Source organism: Chiloscyllium plagiosum, unplaced genomic scaffold, assembly GCF_037043375.1.
Source record: "Chiloscyllium plagiosum isolate Xiang-an unplaced genomic scaffold, Cpla_swu_hap1 HiC_scaffold_37, whole genome shotgun sequence".
In the NCBI taxonomy this organism is placed as follows: Eukaryota; Metazoa; Chordata; class Chondrichthyes; order Orectolobiformes; family Hemiscylliidae; genus Chiloscyllium; species Chiloscyllium plagiosum.
The window spans coordinates 45,649,802-45,677,312 of NW_028270175.1; the positions used below are offsets into that span (position 1 = coordinate 45,649,802).

General features: G+C 44.3%; 1 protein-coding gene across 3 annotated transcripts in view; it reads left to right on the plus strand.

The window, feature by feature from the left end:
• Positions 1-27,511, plus strand: part of LOC122540083 (ephrin type-B receptor 2) — a 699,339-nt gene that overhangs the window by 659,963 nt on the left and 11,865 nt on the right. For 2 of the 3 annotated variants that reach the window (XM_087980658.1, XM_087980659.1), the window contains 2 exons: positions 3,213-3,406; positions 3,833-3,988. In XM_087980658.1, coding sequence (XP_087836784.1) covers positions 3,213-3,406; positions 3,833-3,988 — 350 coding nt within the window. The remainder of the gene's footprint in view (positions 1-3,212; positions 3,407-3,832; positions 3,989-27,511) is intronic. The other variant, XM_087980660.1, reaches the window with a different exon arrangement.

The following is a 27,511-nucleotide window of genomic DNA, read 5'->3' on the forward strand; positions in this document are numbered from 1 at the left end:
GTTTCCTCCCACAGTCCAAAAAAGTGCAGGTTAGGTGAATTGAGCAAGCTAAATTGCCCGTAGTGCTAGGTGCAGGGGTAAATGTAGGGGAATGGGTCTGGGTGAGCGCGCTTCGGCGGGTCGGTGTGGACTTGTTGGGCCTAAGGGCATGTTTCCACACTGTAAGTAATCTAATCTAATCTGTGATGTGACCAATTCGCTAAATATGCTATCCAAGATCTCCTCAGCATCACAGATGCTCCGAAGTGAGTCAATCCGCACCTCCACAGCTATCATGCAATCTGGACACACTTCCTGCGCGTGAAGGAGCCAAAGACATCAGCTATGTCCCTTAGCTCCTGCATTGAGCAGGAGGAGTATACTCCATAAGTAAAATTTACAGAATGACAGTCACTCTTCCCAAAATTCCTCCTTGCTGAAACTTTGATCACCTAGCTGGGTTTATTTCCCCAATAGCAAGTTTAGTATGGACCCTTCCCTCGTGGGACTATTTACAGATTGCTTCAAGAAAACCTCCTGAACGTATCTCTCCTGCCCTAAGCAAACCCCTGGCTCCAAGGGAGTCCCACTCAATATAGTAGTAGAACCAGAAGTATCATGCTTCGAGTGATCTGAGGTAAAATGGAGTATGAAACATTAATATTTCAGGTTACATACTCAAATGCAGTAATGATAGAAGTAATGTAAAGCCACCATAGTCTTAGCAGATCATAGCCTTTTCTGTACATTAGATGTATACGACTCGTGGTGTTTTAACCTGAGGATCACTATGCCTTCGATGAGGGGCGAGGGGGGATCTTCATGATAACCTCAGCAGTCTGTACAGGAATAGTGATAGTATTAAACTGACCATGAGACAAAAGACAATACATCGTGGACTCTCTGGGACATTCTCTCACTTTTGAGTTTTTTCCATGTTCTTTTCAAAATGCCACCCCTGCTTGTTTCCTTCCTTTCCTATCTTTCTTGAACACTTCCAGTCCATAAACATTTAATACTCAGTGATGTCCATCTTTGAACCAGGTCTTTGTTATCACCACAGTATCATATTACAAAGTGGCTATTTGCACTTACAACTCACCAATCTAATGTGCCACAATTTATATATTCATCTATGTTCACAGTCACCTAAACATAGACTTTATTACTTCCTCCTTTACATTATGCCTATCCCAGAATACCTTATTATTCCTACTATGGTGGTATCCATCTCTCTAGTGTTGCCTCCTGGTACTTGCATCATGTTAATTTAAACTCTCCCTGATAGCAATTAACAAATCCTCGCACAAAGTTGCTCTCAGCTCTGCCTAAATGCAAGCACCCCAATCCGTACAAGTCTGTCCCAGAGCTGGACTCAATGTCCAAAGAATCTAAGGCACTCTCTCCTGCACCAACTTTCTAAACACAAGTTCATCTGCTTTATTTTCTTGTTTAAGTGCTCACTTGAGTGTGATACTTGACTAATCCAGAAATTAAAGAACATAGAACAATACAGCACAGAACAGGCCATTCGGCCCTCGATGTTATGCCGACCTGTGAACTATTCTCTGCTCATTCTCCTAAACTATCCCATCATCATCCATATGCTTATCCAAGGATTGTTTAATTCTCCATTATAACTTGCATGTCCTGCTTGCTAATTCTCTATCGGTCCCTAAAATCTGCCTACAGGACCACATTCCTTCTTCTGTCTGTACCAATAATACATAAGTGGACAACTGCTCGCTGTTAACTCTTGCCCTTTAGAGTATCCTGTAGCCACTCAGTGTCATTACATGTAAGCCTTATATGCCTGTTTTTTCTTTTCGAATAAACTCACAAATTCTCTTGTGAGCTGAGGTTTAACTCGTGTCCTGTATAGACTCAACATTATCTCGTTGCTCTTGTATGATATGCCCCTGTTAATAAAGTCCAGAATACTGTCCGCTCTATCAACAGTTTTGCCATCTTAGTCATCTATGCTCATGTACTGTCAGGTACTCTCTGTCCCTGTACCATCTTAAGCTTGAACTGTTTTATTTGTCACAATCGAGAGCAGGGTACTGGAAAAGCACAGCAGGTCAGGCAGCATCCGAAGAGCAGGAGAATTGACATTTTGGGCAAGAGCCCTTCATCGGGAATGGGGCTTGTGAGACGAAGGGGTGGAGAGATAAATGGGAGTGGGATGGGGCTGAGGGGAAGGTAGCTGAGAATGCAATAAGTAGATGGAGGTGGGGGGCGATAGGTCGAAGTCGAGGGTGGAGCTGAGAGGTGGAAAGGAAGATTAACACGTAGGTCATGAGGGTAGTACCGAGTTGAAAGGTTGGAACCCATCCTCCCTTCCCAGCATCTTCACCTGCCACCGCAGGAATTGCAAAATCTGCGCCTACACCTGCCCCGATCTCACCACCATCCAAGGCCTCAAAGGAGCCTTCCACATCCATCAAAGATTTACATGCATGTCATTCACCGTATCATTGCTCCAGATGCAGACTCCTCTACATTAGGGAGACAGGACGCCTACCTACAGAGCGCTTTAGAGAACATTTCTGGGACACCCGCACCAACCAACCCCAGCACCCTGTGGCCGAACACTTCAACTCCCCCTGCCCTCACTCCGCCAAGGACATGCAGGTCCTAGGCTCCTCCATCCCCCTCCCCCCACCTTATCCCAGTTCCAGTCTTCCAACTCGGCACTGCCCTCATTACCCGTCCTACCTGTCCATCCTCCTTCCCATATATCCGCTCCAACCTCCTCTCCGACCATCATCATTACCCCACCCCCGTTTACCTATCACACGCTCAGCTACCTTCCCCTCAACCCCACCCCCTCCCATTTATCTCTCCACCCCCTTAACTCACAAGCCCCACTTCCAATGATGGACTCTTGCCCGAAACGTCGATTCTCCTGTTCCTTGGTTGCTGCCTGACCTGCTGCGCTTTTCCAGTATCACATTCTCAACTCTGATCTCCAGCATCTGCAGTCCTCACTTTCTCCTGTTTTATTTGTCAGTCCATGCTGCCTGTTAAATTCAAGTTACAGTGGTGCTAATACCATATATTTCAATTGGTCATGGTTACATTTTTTTTGCTATCAGATAATTGTGTCTGTCTAGCGCATTAAATTAATTTCTTCAGAATGTTTTCATAGCAATATAAATGCTTGAATATTAATGCCATCAGTTTACAGGATCACCTCCCTTGTAACAGCAAAATATGATTTATCTTATCAGGTGATCAACGCTATTGAACAAGATTATCGTCTGCCTCCACCCATGGACTGCCCAACAGCTCTCCATCAATTAATGCTTGATTGCTGGCAGAAGGATCGCAACAATAGGCCCAAATTTGGGCAGACTGTGAATACCTTGGATAAATTGATCAGAAATCCAAATAGTCTAAAAGCTGTGACTCCACTGACTTCAGGGTGAGAACCTATTGAGTCTTTTTCCATAACAATTCTCATGTAAGTTTCTGTCCATCTTTTGGGCCTTATAGGTCCTGTATTATTTTGCATCTGCACCTGAATGTCACAATGTTCACCAAATAACTGTCATAACTGAAGTGGTCAATGATCAGTTAAACTCTGGAAAAGGGTGTAAATGTGGAAGTTTTAGGGAAGGCGTACATATTAGCGTGATTCATGAATCTGCACCATGTGAACATTTAGTACAATAATTCACACTGCTGTTATAGGCTGTGTCACTTAATGTTCCTGTTGGTTGAAACTGTTGTATTGAATTGTCAGATTAATTAGCTCAGAGCTTTGTGATTTCTGTCCATTACTCTGTTCCATGTTGCTGTTGTGGTCTCTCAATGCCCTATTGTTCCATTCATTGTGTTCTGTCCCCAGGGTAACCCTCCCATTACTGGACCGCACAGTTCCTGATTTTTCCAGCTTCAACACAGTTGCCGAGTGGTTGGAGGCCATTAAGATGGGTCAATATAAAGATAACTTTTCTAATGAAGGCTTCACGTCATTTGACCATGTGTCTCAAATGACATCAGAGTAAGTTTATTCGGTAATATGATTCCATTCAATTCCTAGAACTCCCCAATGTAAGTACCGAGTTCTGTTTAGTTCACAAAAGCTACAGTTTATTATTTCTTCATTTGTGCTATGGCTTAAAGTTAACATTTAATACTTTTTTTACCAAAACCACATTTCAAGACTGAGAAGTGGTCAGGACATCTTAAGACAGGCTCATGGATGTAGTTAGGAACCAGACTATTTAAGGAGGGGATGTGAAGTAAAATGGAGATTATGAGGACATGAGGAGATTTCATTGATTTTTATAAGCACATTCAAAGTAGATTACTTCCTGTGCCACGCAGAGATAGAAAGATAGGGCAGATGAACATATGGCTAAAGGGATGCTTTAGGAGGGAAGGCAGTAGATTTTTGGATTATGAGGACAGTTTGTGGATTTGGTGGGACCTGTACAAACTGGACAGGTTGCTTCTGAACTGGAATGGATCCAATATCCTTGCTGGGAGGTTTGCTTGGACTGTCGGGGAGGTTTGAACTAATTTAGCAAGGGGTTGGGCACAGTGTAGATGTAGGGAGCAAGGTTCAATCAGATAGAGAAGGACAGTCCAGCACATGGATATGGCACATGAGAAGACTAGAAAGCTAAATTGTATCTATTTTACTGTAAGGTAAACTGGTACTGTGGTTGAACTTTGAACATTGATCAGCATGTGGGAATATGCTATTGTTACAATCACTGAGATGTGCGTAATGATAGTAACAAAGTCAGCCAGGTGGATCTCATAAAATATGAGTTCCCTGATTGGGGATGTTAATCTGGTCCAATCAGGAAGTCCTGGCTGACAGATAAGAATATCCTGTTCACTCTGAGAGCTGGCTCTGAGGGATCTGGATCAGTGTCAAGGACTGTCCATGTATAAATAAAGGGTGAGTTGGTGATGGGATTCTCGCCTCTGTGGAGTTATTTCAGTGACAATGAGAGTAGGATTAATGATGTACCCTTGCAACCATGGAAAAGCACCTATTGGCTGAACCCCAACAGGACTTCAAACAGGCACTATAACTGGCTTTTATCACCGAAAAATGCAATAAGTGGAGCATATGAGTTGGAGGATATTCTGAAGGAAGTGGACCCCCTTGCCATTCTGACTGAGCTTGGGGAACACCATTTGAGTATAAGCAATTGCACAGCCTTACTCAGGACATATACTGAACAGAGGGACTCTAGGTCAGCCCATAGCAAAAGACCAAAACAAAGCCCAACCTTCAGCTGAAGTTAAAATTTTCTTCAGGATCCAGGCCAAAAAGCTATTATAATTACTGCTGGTATAGAAAATAGAACTGTATAGCATAGTACAGGCCCATCAGCCCTCAATGTTGTGCTGACATTTTACGCCACTCTAAGATCAAACTAATCTACATACCCTTCATTTTACTATCATCCATGTGTCTATCCAAGAGTCGCTTAAATGTCCCTAATGTCTCTGACTCGACTACCACTGCTGGCAGTGCATTCCGTGCACCCACCACTCTCTGTGTAAAGAACCTACCTCTGATATCTCCCCTAAACCTTCCTCCAATCACATTAAGAATACATCTTGTGGGTGGTGGGTGGTGATAGATCAGAGTGGATAGTTGGGAAAGAAGGTGCACAGGTGGGACAGTTCAAGAGGGTGGCATGGTGACTCAGTGGTTAGCACTGTTGCCTCACAGCACCAGGGACCTGGGTTTGATTCCCGCTTCGGGCGACTGTGTGGAGTTTGCATGCTCTCCCCGTGTCTGTGTGGGAGGTGCTCCGGTTTCCTCCCACAGTCCAAAGACGTGCTGGTCAGGTAAATTGGCCATGCTAAATTGCTCATAGTGTTAGGTGCATTAGTCAGAGGGAAATGGGTCTGGGTGGATTACTCTTTGGACAGTCGGTGTGGACTTGTTGGGCTGAAGGGCCTGTTTGCACACTGTAGGGAATCTAATTTAATATCCATTTCCACCCTAGGAAAAAGTCTCTGGCTATGCTCTCGTGCTATGCCTCACATCATTTTGTACACCTCGATCAAGTCACTTCTCATCCTTCTTCGCTCCAGTGAGAAAAGCCCCACCTCCTTCAATCTTTCTTCATAAACATGCCCTCCAGTCCAGCTACATCCTGGTAAATCTCCTCTGCATCTTCTCTAAAGCTTCCACATCTTTCCTATAATAAGGCAACCAGAACTGAACACAATACTCCAAGTGTGGTCTAACCAGGGTTTTATAGAACTGCAGCAAAACCTCATGGCTTTTAAACTCAATCCCCCTGCTAATGAAAGCCAACCCACCATATCAAAAATGTCAGGGGGAAAGGGGCTGAAAGATTAATAGGAGGGGTTGTGGAGCTGTGAGAAAGGAAGCTTGGAAGGCAATAGGTAGATGCAGGTGGGTGGTGGTGATAGGTCAGAATGAAAGTTGGGAAGGAAGATGCAAAGGTGGCACAGTTCAAGAGGGCGGTGCCGGGTTGGAGGTTTGGATCTGTGATGAGGTGGAGGTACAGGAGATGAGGAAAATGGTGAAATCAGCATTGATGCCGTGTGGTTAGAGAGTCTTAAGGGGGAAGATGAGGCATTCTTCCTCCAGGCATCAGGTGGCTAGGATTTGGCAGTGGATGAGGCACAGGACTTGCATGTCTTTGCCGGAGTAGGAGGGTGAGTTGAGGTGGTTGGCTACAGGGTATCGGGTTATTTGGTGCGTGTGGTCCAGAAATGTTTTCTGAAACATTCTGCAAGTTGACGTCCTGTCTCCCCTATACAGAGGAGACCACATCAAGAGCAACGGACACAGTAGATGAGATGTTTGGATGTGCTGGAAAATGTCTGCCGGATGTGGAAGGATGCTTTTGGAACCTTGGATGAAAGTGAGGGGGGTGGTGTGGGCACAGGTTTTCCACTTCTTGCGGTGGCAAGGGAAGGTGTCGGGAGTGGACGGTCGGTTCATGTTGGGGCATGGACCTAATGAGGGAGTTGCAGAGGGAATGGCTTTTGTGGAGCCACCTCTATTGGGCTTTATTGAGTGTTTTCCATGAAAATGTTCCTATTCATCTCAATGACTATAGTAAAGGTGAGGGAGTTGTGATCACTGTCACTAAAATGCTCTCCTACCGAGTGATCTGACACCTGACTTGGTTCGTTACCAAGCACCAAATCCAGCATGGCCTCCCCTTTAGTCGACATATCTGCATATTGTGTCTGGAATTGTTCCTGGCTACACTTGACAAAATCTGCTCCATCCAAACTATTTGCACGAAGGAGGTTACATTCAATATTAGGGAAGTTGAATTTACCCAAGACAACAACCAAAATCCTTTCCAAAATCTGCCTGCCAATCTGCTCCTCTGTGTCTCTGTTGTTATTGGAAAATACCCAATAAAGCGACTGCTGCTTTCCTATTTCTGACTTCCACCCATACTGACTCAGTAGACGACCCTTCCTCGACGACCTCCCTTTCTGCAGTTGTGATACTATCCCTGATTAGCAATGCCACTCCCCAACTGCCGGAACATCCAACAACCATTCCTGCGCTTGTGATATCCAAGTCTTCATAATGGCCACAGTAGTTCCAACTACTGATCCATGCTCTAAGTTTATCATCATTATTCCTGACACTTCTTGCATTAAAATAGACACACTTCAACCTATCACACTGACTGCAACTTTGCCCTTATCAACTGACTATCCTTCCTCACAGACTCTCTGCACACTGTATCATTAGCTAGTCAATCCTCTGATCCTTAGATCCAGTTCCCATGCCCCTACCAATTTAGTTTAAACACTCCTGAAGAGTTCTAATAAACCTCCCACCCAGGATATTGATACCCCTCCAGTTCAGGTGCAACCCATCCTCTTTGTACAGGTCCCACCTTCCCCAGAAGATATGCCAATAATCCACATAACTGAAGCCCTCCCTCCTACACCAGTTAGAACATAGAACAATACAGTGCAGAACAGGCCCTTCGGCCCACGCTGTTGTGCTGAACATTTGTCTTAACTTAAGCACCCATCCATGTACCTATCCAATTGCCGCTTAAAGGTCACCAATGATTCTGACTCTGCCACTCCCACAGGCAGCGCATTCCATGCCCCCACCACTCTCTGGATAAAGAACCTACCCCTGACATCCCCCCTATACCTTCCACCCTTCACCTTAAATTTATGTCCCCTTGTAACACTCTGTTGTACCCGGGGAAAAAGTCTCTGACTGTCTACTCTATCTATTCCCCTGATCATCTTATAAACCTCAATCAAGTCACCTCTCATCCTTCGCCATTCCAATGACAAAAGGCCTAGCACTTTCAACCTATCCTCGTCAGACCTATTCTCCATTCCAGGCAACATCCTGGTAAATCTTCTCTGCACCCTCTCCAAAGCTTCCACATCTTTCCTAAGGTGAGGCGACCAGAACTGCACACAGTACTCCAAATGTGGCCTTACCAAGGTCCTGTACAGCTGCAACATCACCTCACGACTCTTGAATTCAATCCCTCTGCTAATGAACGCTAATACACCATAGGCCTTCTTACAAGCTCTATCCACCTGAGTGGCAACTTTCAAAGAGCTATGAACATAGACCCCAAGATCCCTCTGCTCCTCCACCTTACTAAGAACCCTACCATTAACCCTGTATTCCGCATTCTTATTTGTCCTTCCAAAATGAACAATCTCACACTTGACTGGGTTGAACTCCATCTGCCACTCCTCAGCCCAGCTCTGCATCATATCTAAGTCCCTTTGCAGCCGACAACAGCCCTCCTCACTATCCACAACTCCACCAATCTTCGTATTGTCTGCAAATTTACTGACCCACCCTTCAACTCCCTCTTCCAAGTCATTAATAAAAATTACAAACAGCAGAGGACCCAGAACTGATCCCTGCGGAACTCCACTTGTAACTGGGCTCCAGGCTGAATATTTACTATCTACCACCACTCTCTGACTTCGACCGGTTAGCCAGTTCTCTATCCAACTGGCCAGATTTCCCACGCCTCCTGACTTTCTGCATAAGCCTACCATGGGGAACCTTACTAAAATCCATATACACTACATCCACTGCTCTACCCTCATCCACATGCTTGGTCACCTCCTCAAAGAATTCAATAAGACTTGTAAGGCAAGACCTACCCCTCTCAAATCCGTGCTGGCTGTCCCTAATCAAGCAGTGTCTTTCCAGATACTCATAAATCCTATCCCTCAGTACCCTTTCCATTACTTTGCCTACCACCGAAGTAAGACTAACTGGCCTGTAATTCCCGGGGTTATCCCTATTCCTTTTTTTGAACGGGGCACAACATTCGCCATTCTCCAGTCCCCTGGAACCACCCCCATTGACAGTGAAGACGAGAAGATCATTGCCAACGGCTCTGCAATTTCCTCTCTTGCTTCCCACATAATCCTAGGATATATCCCGTCAGGCCCGGGGGACTTGTCTATCCTCAAGTTTTTCAAAATGCCCAACACATCTTCCTTCCTAACAAGTATCTCCTCTAGCTTACCAGTCCGTTTCATACTCTCCTCTTTAACAATATGGTCCCTCTCATTTGTAAATACTGAAGAAAAGTACTCATTCAAGACCTCTCCTATCTCTTCCGACTCAATACACAGTCTCCCACTACTGTCCTTGATCGGACCTACCCTCGTTCTCGTCATTCTCATGTTTCTCACATACACATTAAAGGCCTTTGGGTTATCCTTGATCCTACCCGCCAAAGATTTCTCATGCCCTCTCTCAGCTCTCCTAATCCCTTTCTTCAGCTCCCTCCTGGCTATCCTGTATCCCTGCAATGCTCTGTCTGAACCTTGTTTCCTCAACCTTATGTAAGCCTCCTTCTTCCTCTTTACTAGACATTCAACCGCCCTCGTCACCAAGGTTCCCTCACACGACCATTTCTTTCCTGCCTGACAGGTACATACATATCAAGGACACGTCGTATCTGTTCCTTGAAAAAGTTCCACATTTCAATGACATCCTTCCCTGACAGCCTATGCTCCCAACTTATGCTCTTCAGATCCTGTCTTACAGCATCATATTTACCCTTCTCCCTATTGTAAAACTTACCCTGTTGCACGTACCAATCTCTCTCCATAACCAAGGTGAAAGTCACAGAATTGTGGTCACCATCACCAAAATGCTCACCCACTAACAGGCCCATCACTTGTCCCGGTTTGTTACCGAGTACCAAATCCAATATGGCCTCCCCTCTGGTCGGACAATCTACATACTGAGTTAGAAAAGCTTCCTGGACACACTGCACAAACACCCGCCGCATCCAATCTACTTGATCTAAAGAGCTTCCAATCAATATTTGGGAAGTTGAAATCGCCCATGACTACTACCCTGTGGCTTCTGCACTTTTCCAAAATCTGTTTCCCAATCTGTTTCTCCACATCTCTGCTGCTATTGGCGGGCCTATAGTAAACACCCAACAAGGTGACTGCTCCTTTCCTATTCCTGACTTCAGCCCATACTACCTCTAAAGGCAGATCCCCCTCGAACTGCCTTTCTGCAGCTGTTATACCATTTCTAATTAGCAACGCCACCCCCCCTCCTTTTTTACCACCCTCCCTAATCTTATTGAAACATCTGTAACCAGGAACCTCCAACAACCATTCCTGTCCCTCTTCTATCCATGTTTCCGTGATGGCCACAACATCGTAGTCCCAAGTACCAATCCACGCCTTAAGTTCACCCACCTTATTTCTGATACTCCTTGCATTGAAGTATACACACTTGAACCCATCTCTGTGTCCGCAAGTATTCCCTGTCAGTGCTGCCTTCTCCACAGCCTCCCTACATTCTTGAACATCCTGAAAAACAGCTAACCTACTTGCTGGACTACATCCGGATTCCATCCTCCTGCCAGTTCTGCAGCCATGTGTTCATCTGCACTCGCTCTCTGTTCCTAGCCTCATTAGCTTGTGGCAACGGTAGCAATCCTGAGATTACTACTCTGCCCCTCCTGCCTTTTTGCTTCCAATCTAATTCCCTATATTCACTTTTTACATTCTCATCCCTTTTCCTGGCTATGTCACTGGTATCAATGTGTACCACGACTTCTGGCTGCTCTCCCTCCCCCTTAAGAATCCTGTCGACTTGATCCAAGACATCCCTGACACTGGCATCCGGGAGGCAACATACCATCTGGGAGTCTTGTTCGTGACCACAGAATCTCCTGTCTGTTCGTCTAATTATTGAATCTCTTATCACTATTGCTGTCCTATTCTCCCCCCTCTCTTCTGAGCCACTAAACCAGGATCAGTGCCAGAGACTTGGCCATCGTGGCTTTTCCCTAGTAGGTCACCACTTCCCCTTACCCACCCAACAGTATCCAAACTGGCATACCTATTAATGAGCGGAACAGCCACAGTGGCTCCCTGCACTGTCTGCCTATTCAATTTCCCTCTCCTGACAGTCACCCATCTACCTTTATCCTGTAACTCCTCTCTATAATCTCATCACGACTGATCCAAAGTTCATCTAGCTCCAATTTCAGTTCTCTAACATGGTCTGTGAGGAGCTGGAGTTGGGTGCACTACTCGTAGGTGAGGTCAGCAGGGACTCTAGTCCCTACCTCCCGTATCCTGCAAGAGAAGCGTGCAACTGTCCTTGGTCCAATGCATACTCAGGACAGCAAAATAGTGCCATCAGACCTAACTTGAGTAAGGGAGCTCATAGGCTGGTATCAAGGAGAGTGTAAAACACTGAAAAGTCCACCTACATGTGGTTTAGAACAGTTAAATTGCTCAGCAGCATCCAAATCAGCCATTCAAAATAAACGGCTGGTTAAGTGGTCACCTGGCTGTGTTGGAGGTCGATATCAGCATGGCTGATTCAGTGATCACAAAACCAGACTTTAGTGAATTTCACTCTGGACTGCAATCCTTAAGTTTGCACTAAACTGAGAACTTATTCCTGGCAACCTTTATAGATTATGATCATAGTAAAAGGTTCGGGCCCATGGTCAATGTGGTAAAATTGGTTGAGAAAGACGCACCTAGATTGGCTCAACATTTTTAGATTAGAAAATGGCTGACTGATTGAAGTCCGAACTAAATACCCAGAGGTTTTGCAAGAAGGTCTATGGACTATCAAGGAAGCCCAGGGCCCATTGTACATTGACCAGGAAGCAATTAGAATAGGATATCCTTTATGATCAAGTGTCCTGCAGTACAGGAGTACAGTGAAAAATTTTACAATAGCTGTCCCTAATGGCGCCATCTTAGGGACAGGTACTTATGTACAAATCTTAGATACAAAAGAGGAATAAAAGGAAAAGTAGTAGTATTACTTACAGTATCTAAAAATAAGTTCAAAGTAAGATAGTTATAACATAGTCAAAGGATTGTTATTATAGCCTGGTAAAGAATTTCAGATCAGTATTATATTGCAGCAGCTCAGCGGGCACGTGGTCTGACCGTCCCCACCAGGCCCCAGTCCAACAACATTTCTGCTCTACTCCAAGTCTCCAGTCCACTACGCACCAACTACACTAAAGTAAGTAGCGCTGCTCCAGAACTCACTTTTTGTCTGCAGGACCTGTTTCTTCTGCACTACTCCAGGGCTTGATACTCTCACATTGCTCTGGTACTTGTTTCCCCTTGCTGCTCTGTGACACGTTTCCCTCACACTGCTCTGCGACACATTCCCCCTCATGCTGCTCTGAGACATGTTTCCCCACGCGCTACTCTGGGACTCCTTTCCCCATGCTCTGCTCAGGGACTGCTTCACTGGATGCTTCAGGATCACTAAAAAGATAGATAGAAAGAAAAAGAACAGGAGAAGCAAAGGTGCTCCAGGTAGAGCATCCTATCTACTGCCATCTTACCAGCTGATACAGCTTTAGAGTCAGGCAGCATGGAAACAGACCCTTTGGTCCATCTAGTCCATGCTGAACAAGCTAAACTGGTCCCAACTGGCCTATATCCCTCCAAACCTTTCCTATTCATATATCTATCCAAATGTCTTTTCAACATTGTAAACACACTTGTATTCACCACTTCCTCAGGAAGTTCATTCCACATGTGACCCACCCTCTCTGTAAAAAATTTCCCTCATATGTCTTTTTTAAATCTCTCTCCTCTCACCTTAAAAAAAGTGCCCCCAAGTCTTGAAATTCCCCATCTTTGGAAAAAAAAACAACTACCATTAACTCTGTATGTACCTCTCGTTATTTTCAAAACTTCATTCAGGTCGTCTCTCAACCTCCTACACTCCAGTGAAAAAAGTCCCAGACTATCTAGCCCTTCTTTTTAGTCAAACTTCCATAGCTGGCAACATCCTGGTAAATATCTTCTGAATCCTCTCTAGCTTGATAATATCCTTCCTATGACTAGGTGACCATGACTGGACACAATATTCCAGAAGAAACCTCACCAATGTCCTGTACAACCTCAACATAACGTCCCAACTCCAATACTCAAAGGACTGCACAATGAAGGCAAGCATGCCAAAATCCTTTTTAACCACTCTGTCTATATGTGGTGTAAACTTTAAAAAATTATGTATCTGCACCCTTTGGTCCCTCTGTTCTAAAACATTACCCAAGGCCCTACCATTAATTGTATAATCCCGACCTTTTATTGTTATACCAAAATGCAGTACCTCACATTTATCCAAATTGAACTCTATCTGCCATTTTTCAGCTTAGTGACCCATTTGATGAAGATCCCTTTGTAGTCTTAGGTAACCATCTTCACTATCTACTGTGCCACCAATTTTGGTGCCATCCTCAAACTTACTAGCCATGCCTTCTATATTCTCATCCAAATATTTTATATAAATGAAAAACAAAGGAGGGCCCAGAACTAATCCCTGTCGAACACCGCTGGTAACAGTCTTCCAGTCCGAAAAGCAATCCTCCTCCTCCTCTCTGTCCCCTGCCATTAAGCCAATTATGTATCCAATTGGCAACCACACTTATGCTTGAAATGTCAATTCTCCTGCTCCTTGGATGCTGCCTGAACGACTGTGCTTTTCCAGTGCCACACATTTTGACACTGAAGCTGACGTTGACTCCCATGTGACCTAACTTTGCTAATTAGTCTACCATGCGGAACCTTGTCAAAGGCTTTACTTAAAATTCAAGTAAATAGCATCCTACTGCTTTGCCATCATCGACCTGTTTGATAAGTTCCTTAAAAAACTCAATCAAGTTTGTGAGACATGATTTTCCTCTCACAAAACCATGCCAATTATCCCTAATCAATTTTTGCCTCTCTAAATGTCCATAAGTCCTATCTTTTATAATCACCTCTAACAATTTTGTCCACAACTAAAGCCAGACTCTTAGGTCTATAGATTAGATTACTTACAGTGTGGAAACAGGCCCTTCAGCCAACAAGTCCACACCGACCCGCCGAAGCGTAACCCACCCAGACCCATTCCCCTACATTTACCCCTTCACCTAACATTACGGGCAATTTAGCATGGCCAATTCACCTAACCTGCACATTTTTTGGATTGTGGGAGGAAACCGGAGCACCCGGAAGAAACCCATGCAAACATGGGGAGAATGTGCAAACTCCACAGAGACAATTGCCCGAGGCGGGAATTGAACCCGGGTCTCTGGCGCTGTGAGGCAACAGTGCTTCCTGAAGAAGGGCTTATGCACGAAATGTCGATTCTCCTGCTCCTCGGATGCTGTCTGGTCTGCTGTGTTTTTCCAGCATCACATTTTTCAACACATATTGATGAGATCTCCCTACATATTTATTTTTCACTTTCTCTCATACGATTCAGGGGCCTATAGTACAATCCCATAATTTTCCTTATTATTTGTAATTTCTACTCATTTTTCAGAAGTATCTTCTCTAGTTACAGCAATAATGTATTGTAAAAAAATCCACAATTCTGCAAAACCCGCCCAGTACCATTTGCCTTACAGGCAATAATAGAGGCAGAAATTGAGAGACTGGAAGGCGAAGGAATCATCAAACAGCAGCAGTCATACGGATTGTGATGGCTGTCAGGTTGGTTTGGCCTTTGTGGGAACTTTAAACAATCTGTAAACTGCTCCCTGTAGCTGGATAAATACAACACCTCACAAACAGAAATTATTTTCAAAGCTAGCAGAGAGGCTGTCTTTCACAAAGCTAGACATGTGTACTTGCAATAGCAATTAGATGAGGATTCCCTGAAGCATGCTACAATTAACACTCGCAAGGGTTTAGATTAGATTCCCTACAGTGTGGAAACAGGCCCTTTGACCCAACAAGTCCACACCGACACTCCGAGGAGTAACCCACCCAGTCCCATTTCCCTCTGACCAATGCACTACAGGCAATTTAGTTAGCATGGCCCATTCACCTAACCTGCACATCTTTGGACTGTGGGAGGAAACCGGAGCAGACACAGGGAGTATGTGCAAACTCCACACAGACAGTCACCCGAGGCTGGAATCGAGCCTGGGACCCTGGTGTTGTGAGGCAGCAGTGCTAACCACTAAGCCGCTGTGCCACCCATACTATCTCTAATCATTTTACTTCCCTGCTTCCTGCCCAATTTGTACTCCAGGCAACCCATGCTTGTTTAACGAAGGTGCTTTTTGAGAAAATTAATTGGGCATTTTTACATAAGTCAAGCTAAAGAAACGCTGGCTCATCCGGGATGTCAGTTTGCACCAAGATTTGGGATATTGTCAGCCTAAGTAATTTTTCAGCAAACGATGGAGAGCATTTTAAAAGTCTACCTGAAGTCGATGTGCTATTAACAGGAAAGACCAATAATGAAGTACTTAGAGAACTTAGACATAGCGTTTAGATCTTCCTCCTCGGAGGGCACATGCCGTAGAAGATAAAAATGTGTGTTTCTGACAGCCCAAGAGATCTGCTTGGGCTATAGAGTCAACAAAACCAGTTTACACCCATTGAAGGATAATGTGAGTCTGATTAAAGGTGCCCCGGCTCTCTTGTCTGTACTAGAGCTTAGTTCTTCCTTAAGACTGTTCAACTACTGGGGAAAATTTGTCCATAACTTGGCCTCCATCCCAGCACCTTCACATCAACTCTTAAAAACAGGGTCAGCCTAGAGAAATGATTGGCCCACTCAAGGACAAAGGAGGAAAGTAATGCACAGAGTCAGAAAAAAACGGGTGAGATTCTTAACGAGTACTTTGCATTGGTATTCACTGAGGAGACGGACATGATGGACGTTGAGATTAGATATAGATGTTTGATTACTGTAGTTCAAGTCGGCAGAAGGAGGGAAGAAGTATTGGGTGTTCTAAAAGGCACTAAGGTAGACAAGTCCCCAGGTCCAGGTGGGATCTATCCCAGGTTACTCAAGGAAGTGAGAGAAGAAATAGCTGGGGCCTTAACAGATATCTTTGCAGCATCCTTGAACACGGGTGAGGTCCCAGAGGACTGGAGAATTGCTAATGTCATCCCCTTGTTTAAGAAGAGTAGCAGGGATGATCCAAGTAATTATAGACCAGAGAGCCTGACGTCAGTGGTCGGGAAGCTGCTGGAGAAGATACTGAGGGATAGGATCTATTCCCATTTGAAAGAAAATGGGCTTATCAGTAATGGGAAGCATGGTTTTGTGCGAGAATGGTCATGTCTTACAAACGTAATAGAATTCTTTGAGGAGGTGACAAAGTTGATTGATGGGAGAAGGACTGTAGATGACATATACATGGACTTCAGTAAGGCATTTGAAAAGGTTCCCCATGGTAGACTGATGGAGAAGGTGAAGTCACATGGGTCCAGGGTGTTCTAGATAGATGGGTAGAGAACTGGCTGGGTGACAGGAGACAGAGTAGTAGTGAAAGGGAGTTTCTCAAAATGGAGACCTGTGGCCAGTGGTCTTCCACAGGGATCCATGCTGGGACCGTTGTTGTTTGTGATATATATAAATGATTTGGAGGAAGATATCTGTTGCTTGATTAGCAAATTTGCAGATGATACCAAAATTGGTGGAGTAACAGATAGTGAAGGGGATTATCAGAGAATACAGCAGAATATAGATAGATTGGAAAGATGGACAGAGAAATAGCAGATGGAGTTCAACGTGGGCAAATTCGAGGTGATCCATTTTGGAAGATCCAATGCATGAACGAACTACACAGTAAATGGAAAAGTTCTGGGGAAAATTGACGTATAGAGAGATCTGGGTGTTCAGGTCCATTGTTCCCTGAAGGTGGCAAATCAGGTCAGTAAAGTGGTCAAGAAGGCATACACCATGCATTCCTTCATTGAACTGGGTATTGAGTACAAGAGTTGGCAGGTCATGTTACAGTTACATATGATTTTGGTTAGGCCACATTTGGACTACTGCGTACAGTTCTAGTCGCTACATTAGCAAAAGGATGTGGACACTTTGGAGAGGGTGCAGAGGAGATTCACCAGGATGTTGTCTGGTATGGCGGGCGCTAGCCATGAAGAGAGGTTGAGTCGATTAAGATTTTTTTTTCATTAGAAAGAAAGGGTTTGAGGGGGACCTGATTGAGGTCTACAAAATTATGAGGGGTATAGACAGGGTAGATAGCAAGAAGCTTTTTCCCAGAGTGGGGGACTCAATTACTAGGTAGCACAAGTTCAAGGTGAGATAGAAAGATTTAGGGAAGTTATGCGTGGAAAGTTCCTTATGCAGAGGGTGGTGGGTGCCTGGAATGTGTTGCCAGCGGAGGTGGTAGAGGCAGGAACAATAGCGTCATCTATCTAGACAGATACATGAATGGGCAGAGAGCAAAGGGACACAGACCTTTAGAAAATAGGTGGCAGGTTTAGATAGAGGATCTGGATTGGCTCAGGCTTGGAGGGCCAAAAAGCCTGTTCCTGTGCTGTAATTTTCTTTGTTCTTTGGAAAACTCTCCACATGTAAATAAAGGTGACTTGGTAACGGGATACTGGCTTCTTTGGAGTTATTTCAACATTGTTGAAGGAAGGGCAGAACTGAAAGCTCAACATTCCAGGGTATAGAATTTCTATTATGATGCAGGTGTGATATACGAATGCGGGGGACATTGCATTATTAATAAAGGAGACCATCATTGCAGTAATTAGGGAGGATGTCTTAAAAGGCTCTTCAAATGAGGTCATCTGGGTAGAGCTTAGAAATACACTGCTGGGATTATATTGTAGGCCTCCTACCGGTCAGAGGGTGATAGAAGAGCAGATAGGTCGGCAAATCACAGAGAGGTGTGAAAGGAATTGGGTTACAATGGCAGAGGATTTTAACTTTGCAAACATATCTGGGAATGATTTAATGCGAAAGGATTAGACAGAATGGAATTTTCAAAGTGCTTCCAGGGAAGCTTTTTGTGCCAGTATGTAATCCTCAAGAAGGCTTAAGCCTGAAATGTTGACTCTCTTGCTCCTTGGATGCTGTCTGACCTGCTGTGCTTTTTCCAGTGCCACATTTTTAACTGTGACTCTCCAGCATTTGCAGTCCTCACTTTCTTCCAGTATGTAGTCAGTTCTACTAGAGTTAGGGCAGTACTAAACCAAATCCTAGCAACCAGTCATTTGGCTGAACTTTCAGTGGGTGAACATTTTGGGAATTATAGAAAGGGATAAAGATATTGCAGAAGTTCCATGTCTAAATTGGGCAAATTTCAATATCATTAGAGGAAAGGGTATGGAATAAAGATGGTTATGAGGAGAGTTCATTGCTTTTTATAAGCACATAATGCCTACAAAACTGATTTCTTCCAATGTCATGCACTATGAATACAGGGATAGGCAATAGGTCCGATGAACATGTGGCTAACGGGAGCCATAGAATCTGGCATTGGGAGCAACTACTTTCAAGTAAGTTTTCATTTGGAAACTGAGAGCCTCTAAGAAGTAGTCTAGTGAATGTTCGGGGGCAGTATTCCTCTCAGTAGAGGGCAAGGACAGCATTCCAGGGAACACTGGATGTCAAGGGATATCAAGAATATGACAATGACAAAGAAAGAAGCCTTTGTCAGGTACAGTGCATCCAAGAACAGGAGTATAGAGAAATCAGGAAAGCTAAGAAGGACCACAAAATATCTTTGGCACATGGAATTAAGGAAAGCCCTAATAAGTGTATTAGAAACATGAGTATGGCCTGGAAAAGAGTGGGGCCTATTAGAGACCTGTATGTGGAGCCAGGGGTTAGAGGCGAGGTGTTAAATGAATGTTTATTATCTGTACTCACAAAGGAGAAAGACATTGTGAGTACAGACCTTTCAGTTGGGATGGTGAGGTTCTAGAGCATTTAATAAGAAGGAGGTATTAGATGTTTTAAATGGGTGTGAAGGTGTCTAAATCTCAAGGGCATGGTCACCAAACTACTATGGGAGGCAAGGAAGGAGATTGCTGAATTAGCTTTATTGTAGCAAATTGAAATGAGTACAGTGAAAAGTTTACAAGTCGCCACTTACAGTGCCATCTTATCTACAAGACACAGTGACTGTTCTTAAGAAAAAAAGTCCAGCATTACAGATTATAGGAATAAGTTAGAAAATAGAAAAATTAAGAGTTCAGAACAACAGTTCCTCAAAATCTGCGCACACTGGCAGGTAACACAGTCTGTACCAGGGCTTGACTTTAGACCACAACAGGCTTCACCTCAAGGCCAGAAGACTGCTTTGGAATAATCTCAATGCCAGAAGTCCATGCTGTGACCACACCAGGCCAAAAGACTGCCAGGCCAATTCGAGAGACCACCACATCAGGCCACAGAGAGACTAACACATTAAGCCAGGAGATCGCCATGCCAGGACAGGGATGAACATGCAAAGCCAAGAGACTACCACATCAGGCTGAAAGGGAGCCTTGTCAGGTCAGCCCTGAGGTCGAGTGTTTAAGTTCACGTTGAGGCCAGGAGTTCAGGATGTCACCGAGAATAAAGAAGAATAACAAAAAGAAACACAGAGAGACAAAAGAGGGAAAGAAACAAAGTTAAAAATCATACAACACCAGATTATAGTCCAACAGGTTTAATTGGAAGGCCAGGCTTTCGGAGTGCTGCTCCTTCATCAGACATCTCCATATCGGGAAAGAAACAGGCAGAGTGGGCCCAGCTAAAACGTCCTGCTCCGCTGCCATCTTGCCCATATGGGGTCCTGCATCTCTGTCCAGATGACTGGAGGATAGCTAATCTAGTTCCTTTGTTCAAGAAGAGCAGGAGGTTACAAACCAGTTGGTCTGATATCAGTGAAATCATTGGAAACATTTCTGACGGATAGGATTAATTAATGCATGGAAAAACAGACATTGATCAGGGATGGTCAGCACAAAACTCAGTAGGATATCATGTCTGACTAATTTAATTCAGATTTTTGAAAAGGTGACTATTAATTAGATAGTACAGTTTATGTAGTTTGCATGGACTTCAATAAGGTCTTTCACAAGGCCTGCATCGAAGGCTGGTCCAAAATATGGGATCCCATGGGATCCAAGGTAAATTGATAAACTGGATCCAAATTGACTTGCAAATAGGAGGAAAATGGTGATAGTGGAGGACTTTTTTTGTGATTGGAAGCCTATGACCAGCCATGTACCCCAGGGATCGGTACTGGGACCCTTTCTGTGTCTTATTTACATTAGCAACTTGTATGTGAATTTAAAGGTTATAATTAGTAAACTTGCAGGTGACATGAAAATAAGTGATGCTGTTGATAGTGAAGAGGAGATCTCAGAATACAGTCTGATACTAATCAACAATAATGGATAGAGGGTTTGAATTCTAAAGGAGGCTAGATAAGCTGGGACTCTTTTCACTGGAATGTAGGATGTTAAGAGGTGACCTTAATGAGGTTTATAAAAGAATGAGGGGTGTAGAGAAGGTGAATGGTAGTTGTCTTTTCCCTAGGATGGGAGATTTCAAGACTAGGGGGCATATTTTTAAGGTAAGACAAGAAAGATTTAAAAAAGACGTGAGCCAGTTTGTGTGTGGAATGACCTTTCAGAGGAAATGATGGATGCGGATGTTAAAAGGCACTTAGATAAGTATATGAATAAGAAATGCTTGGAGGGATATGGGCCAAATGCAGGCAGGTGAGGCTAGTTTCATTTGGGATGATGGTCGGCATGGGCTGGTTAGACCGAAGGGTCTGTTTCTGTACTCTACAACTCAATGATAAATTGAAATTCAATCCTGATAAATGTGAGGTGATGCATTTTGGGAGGGCTAATAAGGTAGGGATTTACACAATAACGTTTTTAAACATTTAATTTGCCTTACACATCTCCTTTCCTATTATTTGAATTTCCACCCGGGAAATAAAAACTCTTGAGTACCCACCCTATCCATGCATCTCAGAATTTTATATACTTTTAACAGGTCATCCCTCAAACTTCACCATAATAACAAAAACATTCAAAGTTTGACCGACGTCTCCTGAAAGGTAATATACTCCAAACATCCAGGTAAACCTCTTTTACACACTCTCCCTAGTATCCACATCCTTGTTATAGTGTGGTAATCAGAATTGCACACAATAATCCAAATGTGATCTAACTAAAGTTTTATACAGCTGCAACATGAGTTGCCAACTTTTATTCTCAATGCCCCCAGTGAAGGGGGGAGGGGGGTGGTTGGCGGGGGATGGAGGTGGAAGAAGGTTTTGAGTGAGACAGGGGCAGGTTGATGAGGTAGGGTTAGGTGAACACAGGTAGAGGGGACAACCTGGTTGGTCGATAGGAGGAATGAATTGGTTGGTAGCTGGAAGGAAGGTTCTTCCAGAGAAATGGAAGGGAGGGGGAAGAGCTGGGAAGGGAGTCAGGGGTTAGGAAGGAGGTTCTTTGAATTTGGAGAACTCAATGTTGAGTCCTCAGGATTGTATGCTGCCCAGGTGGAAAATGAAGCATTGTTCCTCCAATTTGCAGTCTGATTCGCTGTGGCAATGGAGGAAGCCAAGGATGGTGATGTCTCCTTCTCCTTTCTATCAGAAAGATGTTGTGAATCTTGAAAGGTTTCAGAAAAGATTTACAAGGATTAGATTAGATTACATTACATTACAGTGTGGAAACAGGCCCTTCGGCCCAATAAGTCCACACCGACCCGCCGAAGCGTAACCCACCCAAACCCCTACATTTACCCCTTACCTAACACTACGGGCAATTTAGCATGGCCAATTCACCTGACCTGCACATCTTTGGACTGTGGGAGGAAACCGGAGCACCCGGAGGAAACCCACGCAGACACGGGGAGAACGTGCAAACTCCACACAGTCAGTCGCCTGAGGCAGGAATTGAACCCGGGTCTCTGGCGCTGTGAGGCAGCAGTGCTGACCACTGTGCCACCGTGCCGTCGACCGCCAGCACCCGGTCCATATCCCTCCAAACCCTTCCTATTCATATACCCATATGTTGCTAGGGTTGGAGGATTTGAGCTAAAGGGAGAGACTGAAGAGGCAGGGGTTGTTTTCCCTGGAGCGTAAGAGGATGAGGGGTACCTTATAGAGGTTTACAAAATTATGAGGGGCATGGGTAGGATAAATAGACAAAGTCTTTTCCTGGGTTGGGGGAGTCCAGAACTATAGGGCATAGGTATAGGGTGAGAGGGGAAAGATATAAAAGGGACCTAAGGGGCAACTTTTGCATGCAGAGGGTGGTACGTGTATGGAATGAGCTGCCAGAGGATGTGGTGGAGGCTGGTACAATTGCAACATTTAAAAGGCATTTGGATGGGTATATGAATAGGAAGGGTTTGGAGGGATATGGACCGGGTGCTGGCAGGTGGGACTAGATTGGATTGGGATATCTGGTCAGCATGGAGGGGTTGGACCGAAGGGTCTGTTTCCGTGCTGTACATCTCTATGACTCTATGATTCTATGTCAGAAAAAGAGTGGGAAGGGGAATTAAAATTCAGGGTCCAGATTTACTAGGAGGTTGCCTGGTATGGAGGGAAGGCTGTATGAGGAAAAGCTGAGGGACTTTAAGCTGTTTTCGTTAGAGAGAAGAAGGTTGAGAAGTGACTTAATTGAAACACATAAGATAATCAGAGGGTTCGATAAGGTGGACAGTGAGAGCCTTTTTCTTTGGATGCTGATGGCTAGCACAAGGGGACATAGCTTTAAATTGAGGGGTGATAAATAGAGGACAGATGTCAAAGGTAGTTTCTTTACTCAGAGTAGTGTGGACCCTCCCTGCAACAGTAGTAGACTTGCCAACTTTAAGGGCATTTAAATGGTAATTGGATAAACATATGGATGAAAGTGGGATATTGTAAGTTAGATAGGCTTCAGATTGGTTCCACAGGTCAGTGCAACATCAAGGGCCAAAGGGCCTGTACTGCACTGTAATGCAAGGTACTGGGCTAATGGTAGGATTCTTGGGAGTGCAGATGAGCAGAGAGATCTTGGTGTCCATGTACACAGATCCCTGAAAGTTGCCACCCAGATTGACAAGGTTGTTAAGAAGACATACAGTGTTTTGTCCTTTATTAATATAGGAGGTTATGCTGCAGCTGTACAAAGCTCTGGTATGACCGCACTTGGAGTATTGTGTACAGTTCTGGTCGCCACATTATAAGAAGGATATGGAAGTTTTAGAAAGGGTGCAGAGGAGATTTACTAGGATTTACTGGTATGGAGGGAAGGTCTTACGAGGAAAGGCTGAGGGCCTTGAGGCTGTTCTCATTAGAGAGAAGAAGGTTGAGAGGTGACTTAATAGAGACATACAAGATAATCAGAGGGTTAGATAGGGTGGACAAGGAGAGCCTTTTTCCAAGTATGGGGACGGCAAACACGTGGGGACACAACTTTAAAGTGAGGGGAGATAGGTGTAAGACAGATGTCAGAGGTAGTTTCTTTACTCAGAGAGTAGTAAGGGTATGGAATGCTTTGCCTGCAACGGTACTGGATTCACCAACTTTAGGTGCATTTAAGTCGTCATTGGACAGGCAAATGGACGTACATGGAATAGTGTGGGTGGGATGGGCTTTAGATTAGTATGACAGGGCGGCGCAACATTGAGAGCCGAAGGGCCTGTACTGCGTTGTAATGTTCTATATTCTATGTACGTAAAATCGGCAGTAACTGGTAGGTCAGCTCAGCCCGTGTGGACCTGGCTCATATGCTCAGCGAGATGTGCCCTGTGTTTGCTTAGTTACATTGATGTAGAAAAGACCACATCGGGAGCACTGGATACATTAGACTATGTTGGAAGAGAGGCAGCTGAACCTTTGTCTCACCTGGGAAGACTGTTTGGGGCCCTGGATGCAGGTGAGGGAGGTAGTCTGCCGACAGGCTTTGCATCTTTTACGGTTGCAGGGATTGGGGGTTCAGGGGATTTATGGGGAGAGTGGCACGAATCAAGGATTGGCGAAGGAAACACAGTGGGGCAGGGGAGATGTTCCAGTATGGCCATTCTTGGCCTCCTCCATTGCCACAGCAGATCAGACCACAAATTGGAGAAACGGCACCTAATCTTCCGCCCTGGCTACCTACACCCGGCTGACTCATCACAGAGTTTCCCAATTTCAAATGATCATCCTTCCATTCCTCTGAGCGACCATTCCTACTAGCTACCAACCGGATTCATTCCTCCCATTGACCAACCAGGTTGTACCCTCTAATTGTGTTCACCTATCTTTCCCTCACCAGCCTGCCCTTCTCCCCACCCAAAACCCTCCCTCACCCACCCTTCCTTTATCTGTAGCTACCCTTATGCCCTCCCCCAGTCCTGTAGAAGGGTTACACCCGAAACATTGACTTCTCCACCTCCTGATGCTGCCTGGCTTGCTGTATTCTTCCAACCTCCTACTTGTCAACATTGGATTCCAGCATCTGCAGTTTTTTTGTCTCCCACTGGTGAAGTCAAACATGATGTCCTCTGACTGTTCGGAGGCCTCACTCTGATGGAATTATACAATGGGCATCTGAACAATCAGAGGACATCATGCTTACCTTCTTTACTACCTTATCTACTTGTGTTGCCACTTTCAGGGAGCTGGGGACTTGAACCCTACATCCCTCTGTACATCAATGTTACTGAGTGTCTTGCCATTTACAGTATATGTTCTGCTCACATTTGACCTCCCAAAATATATCACATCACACTTGTCCAGATTAATCCCATCTGCCATTTCTCTGTTCAATTTTTCAATTGGTCAAGACAGGTAAATTGTGCAGGGGTCACCTGTGATCCACTTGCTAACTGGTATTCCATTTTGGAAGTTGGTAAGAGTGCTGATACCTCAGAGGAAAGCAGGCAGACATCATGACCTATAATGATACAAATTACACAGACAGAAAGAGAGATGAATTCCTGCAAAGAGAATTTAGGGCATTAACCGGGAAATTGAAAAGCAGGACCTCTAGGGTTATAATTTTGGTGTTACAACCTGCGTGATGTGCCAGTAAGGTCAGAAATAAGAAGGAAATCTAGTTGAACGTATGGTGTAGAAGGGAGTATATCAGATTTTTAGATTATTGGGACCTCTTCCAGGGGAGGAGAGACATATACAAGAAGGATGGGTTGCACCTAAATCAGAGGGGCACCAATATATTTTCAGAGAAGTTTGCCAGTGCCACTCAGGAGGGCTGAAACAAGAGTGGAAGATTGTGGAAAACAGAGCAGCAGGTCAGCATGTGGAGTAATTGAGGAGAAGTTAGATGTTACTCCAGTATGTCTAATAGGAAGGAGAGGCTGGTCCAGCTTAATAAACATGGCAGGACTGACAGTCTGAAGTGTATTTATTTTAATGCAACAAGGGCTGGCCAGATGAGCTTAGGGCCTGGATTAGTACATGGGACTTTGACACTATTTTACAGAAATTTGGTTGAGAGCAGGGCAGGATTGGCAGCTCAACATACCAGGATTAGATGTTTCAGGCAAGGTAGGGATAGGTATTTAGGGTGGGGAAGAGTTGCATTATTAATTAAGAAGAATGTCACAATTGAACTAGGAGAGTTAAAAATCACACAACACCAAGTTATAGTCCAACAGGTTTAATTGGAACTACACTAGCTTTCGGAGCGACGCTCCTTCATCAGGTGATTGTGGAGGGCTCAATCCTAACACAGAATTTATAGCAAGAATTTACAGTGTGATATAACTGAAATTATACATTGAAAAATTGATTGCCTGTTAAGCCTTTCATCTGTTAGAATACAGTGATAGTTTCACTTCTTTCATGTGTAAATCACAAAACCCTTTTTTTTTAAAGTTGCATTCTCGGGTTAGCTGTTAACAATGGTGATAGCTAGACAATATGTTGAAGGTGTTGGCCCCCTGTGTACTCCGTCTATGCCATGATGTTTAGATTGATTCTAATCTAAAAAGTGAGATAATGGAGTTTTACATAAATTCATGCAGTTTTTGAGCTTTTTATAATTTCAGTCACATCACACTGTAAATTCTTGCTATAAATTCTGTGTTAGGATTGAGCCCTCCATTATCACCTGATGAAGGAGCGTCGCTCTGAAAGCTAGTATGCTTCCAATTAAACCTGTTGGACTATAACCTGGTGTTGTGTGATTTTTAACTTTGTACACCCCAGTCCAACACCGGCATCTCCAAATCAGAACTAGGAGAGGACATATTGACGGATTCATCCAAAGAGGCTATCTAGGTAGAATTTAAGAATAAGGAAGATGGACTCACTATGATGGGGTTATACTATTGGCCTTATAATAGGCAGTGGGAGATGGAGGAACAAATATGTAAGCATATCATGGAAAGATGTAAAAAACAGGATTGTTCCCCAACATTGACTGGGTCTCCCTTTGTGGCAGGGGCCTATAAGGTCAGAATTTGTTAGTTGCACCCAGGAGAGTTTCTTAGAACAAGTAGGGATTGTTCAAGTAGGGAAGCAGCCATGCCAGACCTCGAATTAGGGAATGAACCTGGCCAAGTAATTGAAGCTTCACTGGGGGAGCATTTTGACTACAGCAAACATAATTCTGTAAGTTTTAAGATTGTTATGGATAAGGATAAGACTGGTCCTTGGATGAAAATGCTAAGTTGGTGTAAGGTTAATTAGGACAGTATAGGGCAGTTACTGGAGAACTTAATTGGATGCATGTGTTTGAGGGTAAATCCACATCTGACATGTGGAAGTCTTTTAAAGGCCAGTTGATTAGACTTCAAGAGAAGCATGTTCCTGTGAGGATGATAGGTAAAGCTGGCAAGATTCAAGAGCCTTGGATGGCAGGAGACAATGAAAGTTGTGTCAAAAAGATAAATTAGCAAACAAGGCCCTTGAAGAGTATAAGGATAGCAGAAAATGACTTAAACAAGAAATTAGGAAGTCTAGAAAGGGCCATGAAATTAGTTCTTGGCAAGTTGGGTTAAGGAAAAACCAAAGGCATTTTATATGTATATTAGGAGCAAGAGGGTAACTAGGGAAAGGCTAGGTTCACACAAGGTAAAAACAATGACTACAGATGCTGGAAACCAGATTCTGGATTAGTGGTGCTGGAAGAGCACAGCAGTTCAGGTAGCATCCGAGGAGCAGCAAAATCAACGTTTCGGGCAAAAGCCCTTCATCAGGAATAAAGGCAGAGAGCCTGAAGCATGGAGAGATAAGCTAGAGGAGGGTGGGGGTGGGGAGAAAGTAGCATGGAGTACAATAGGTGAGTGGGGGAGGGGATGAAGGTGATAGGT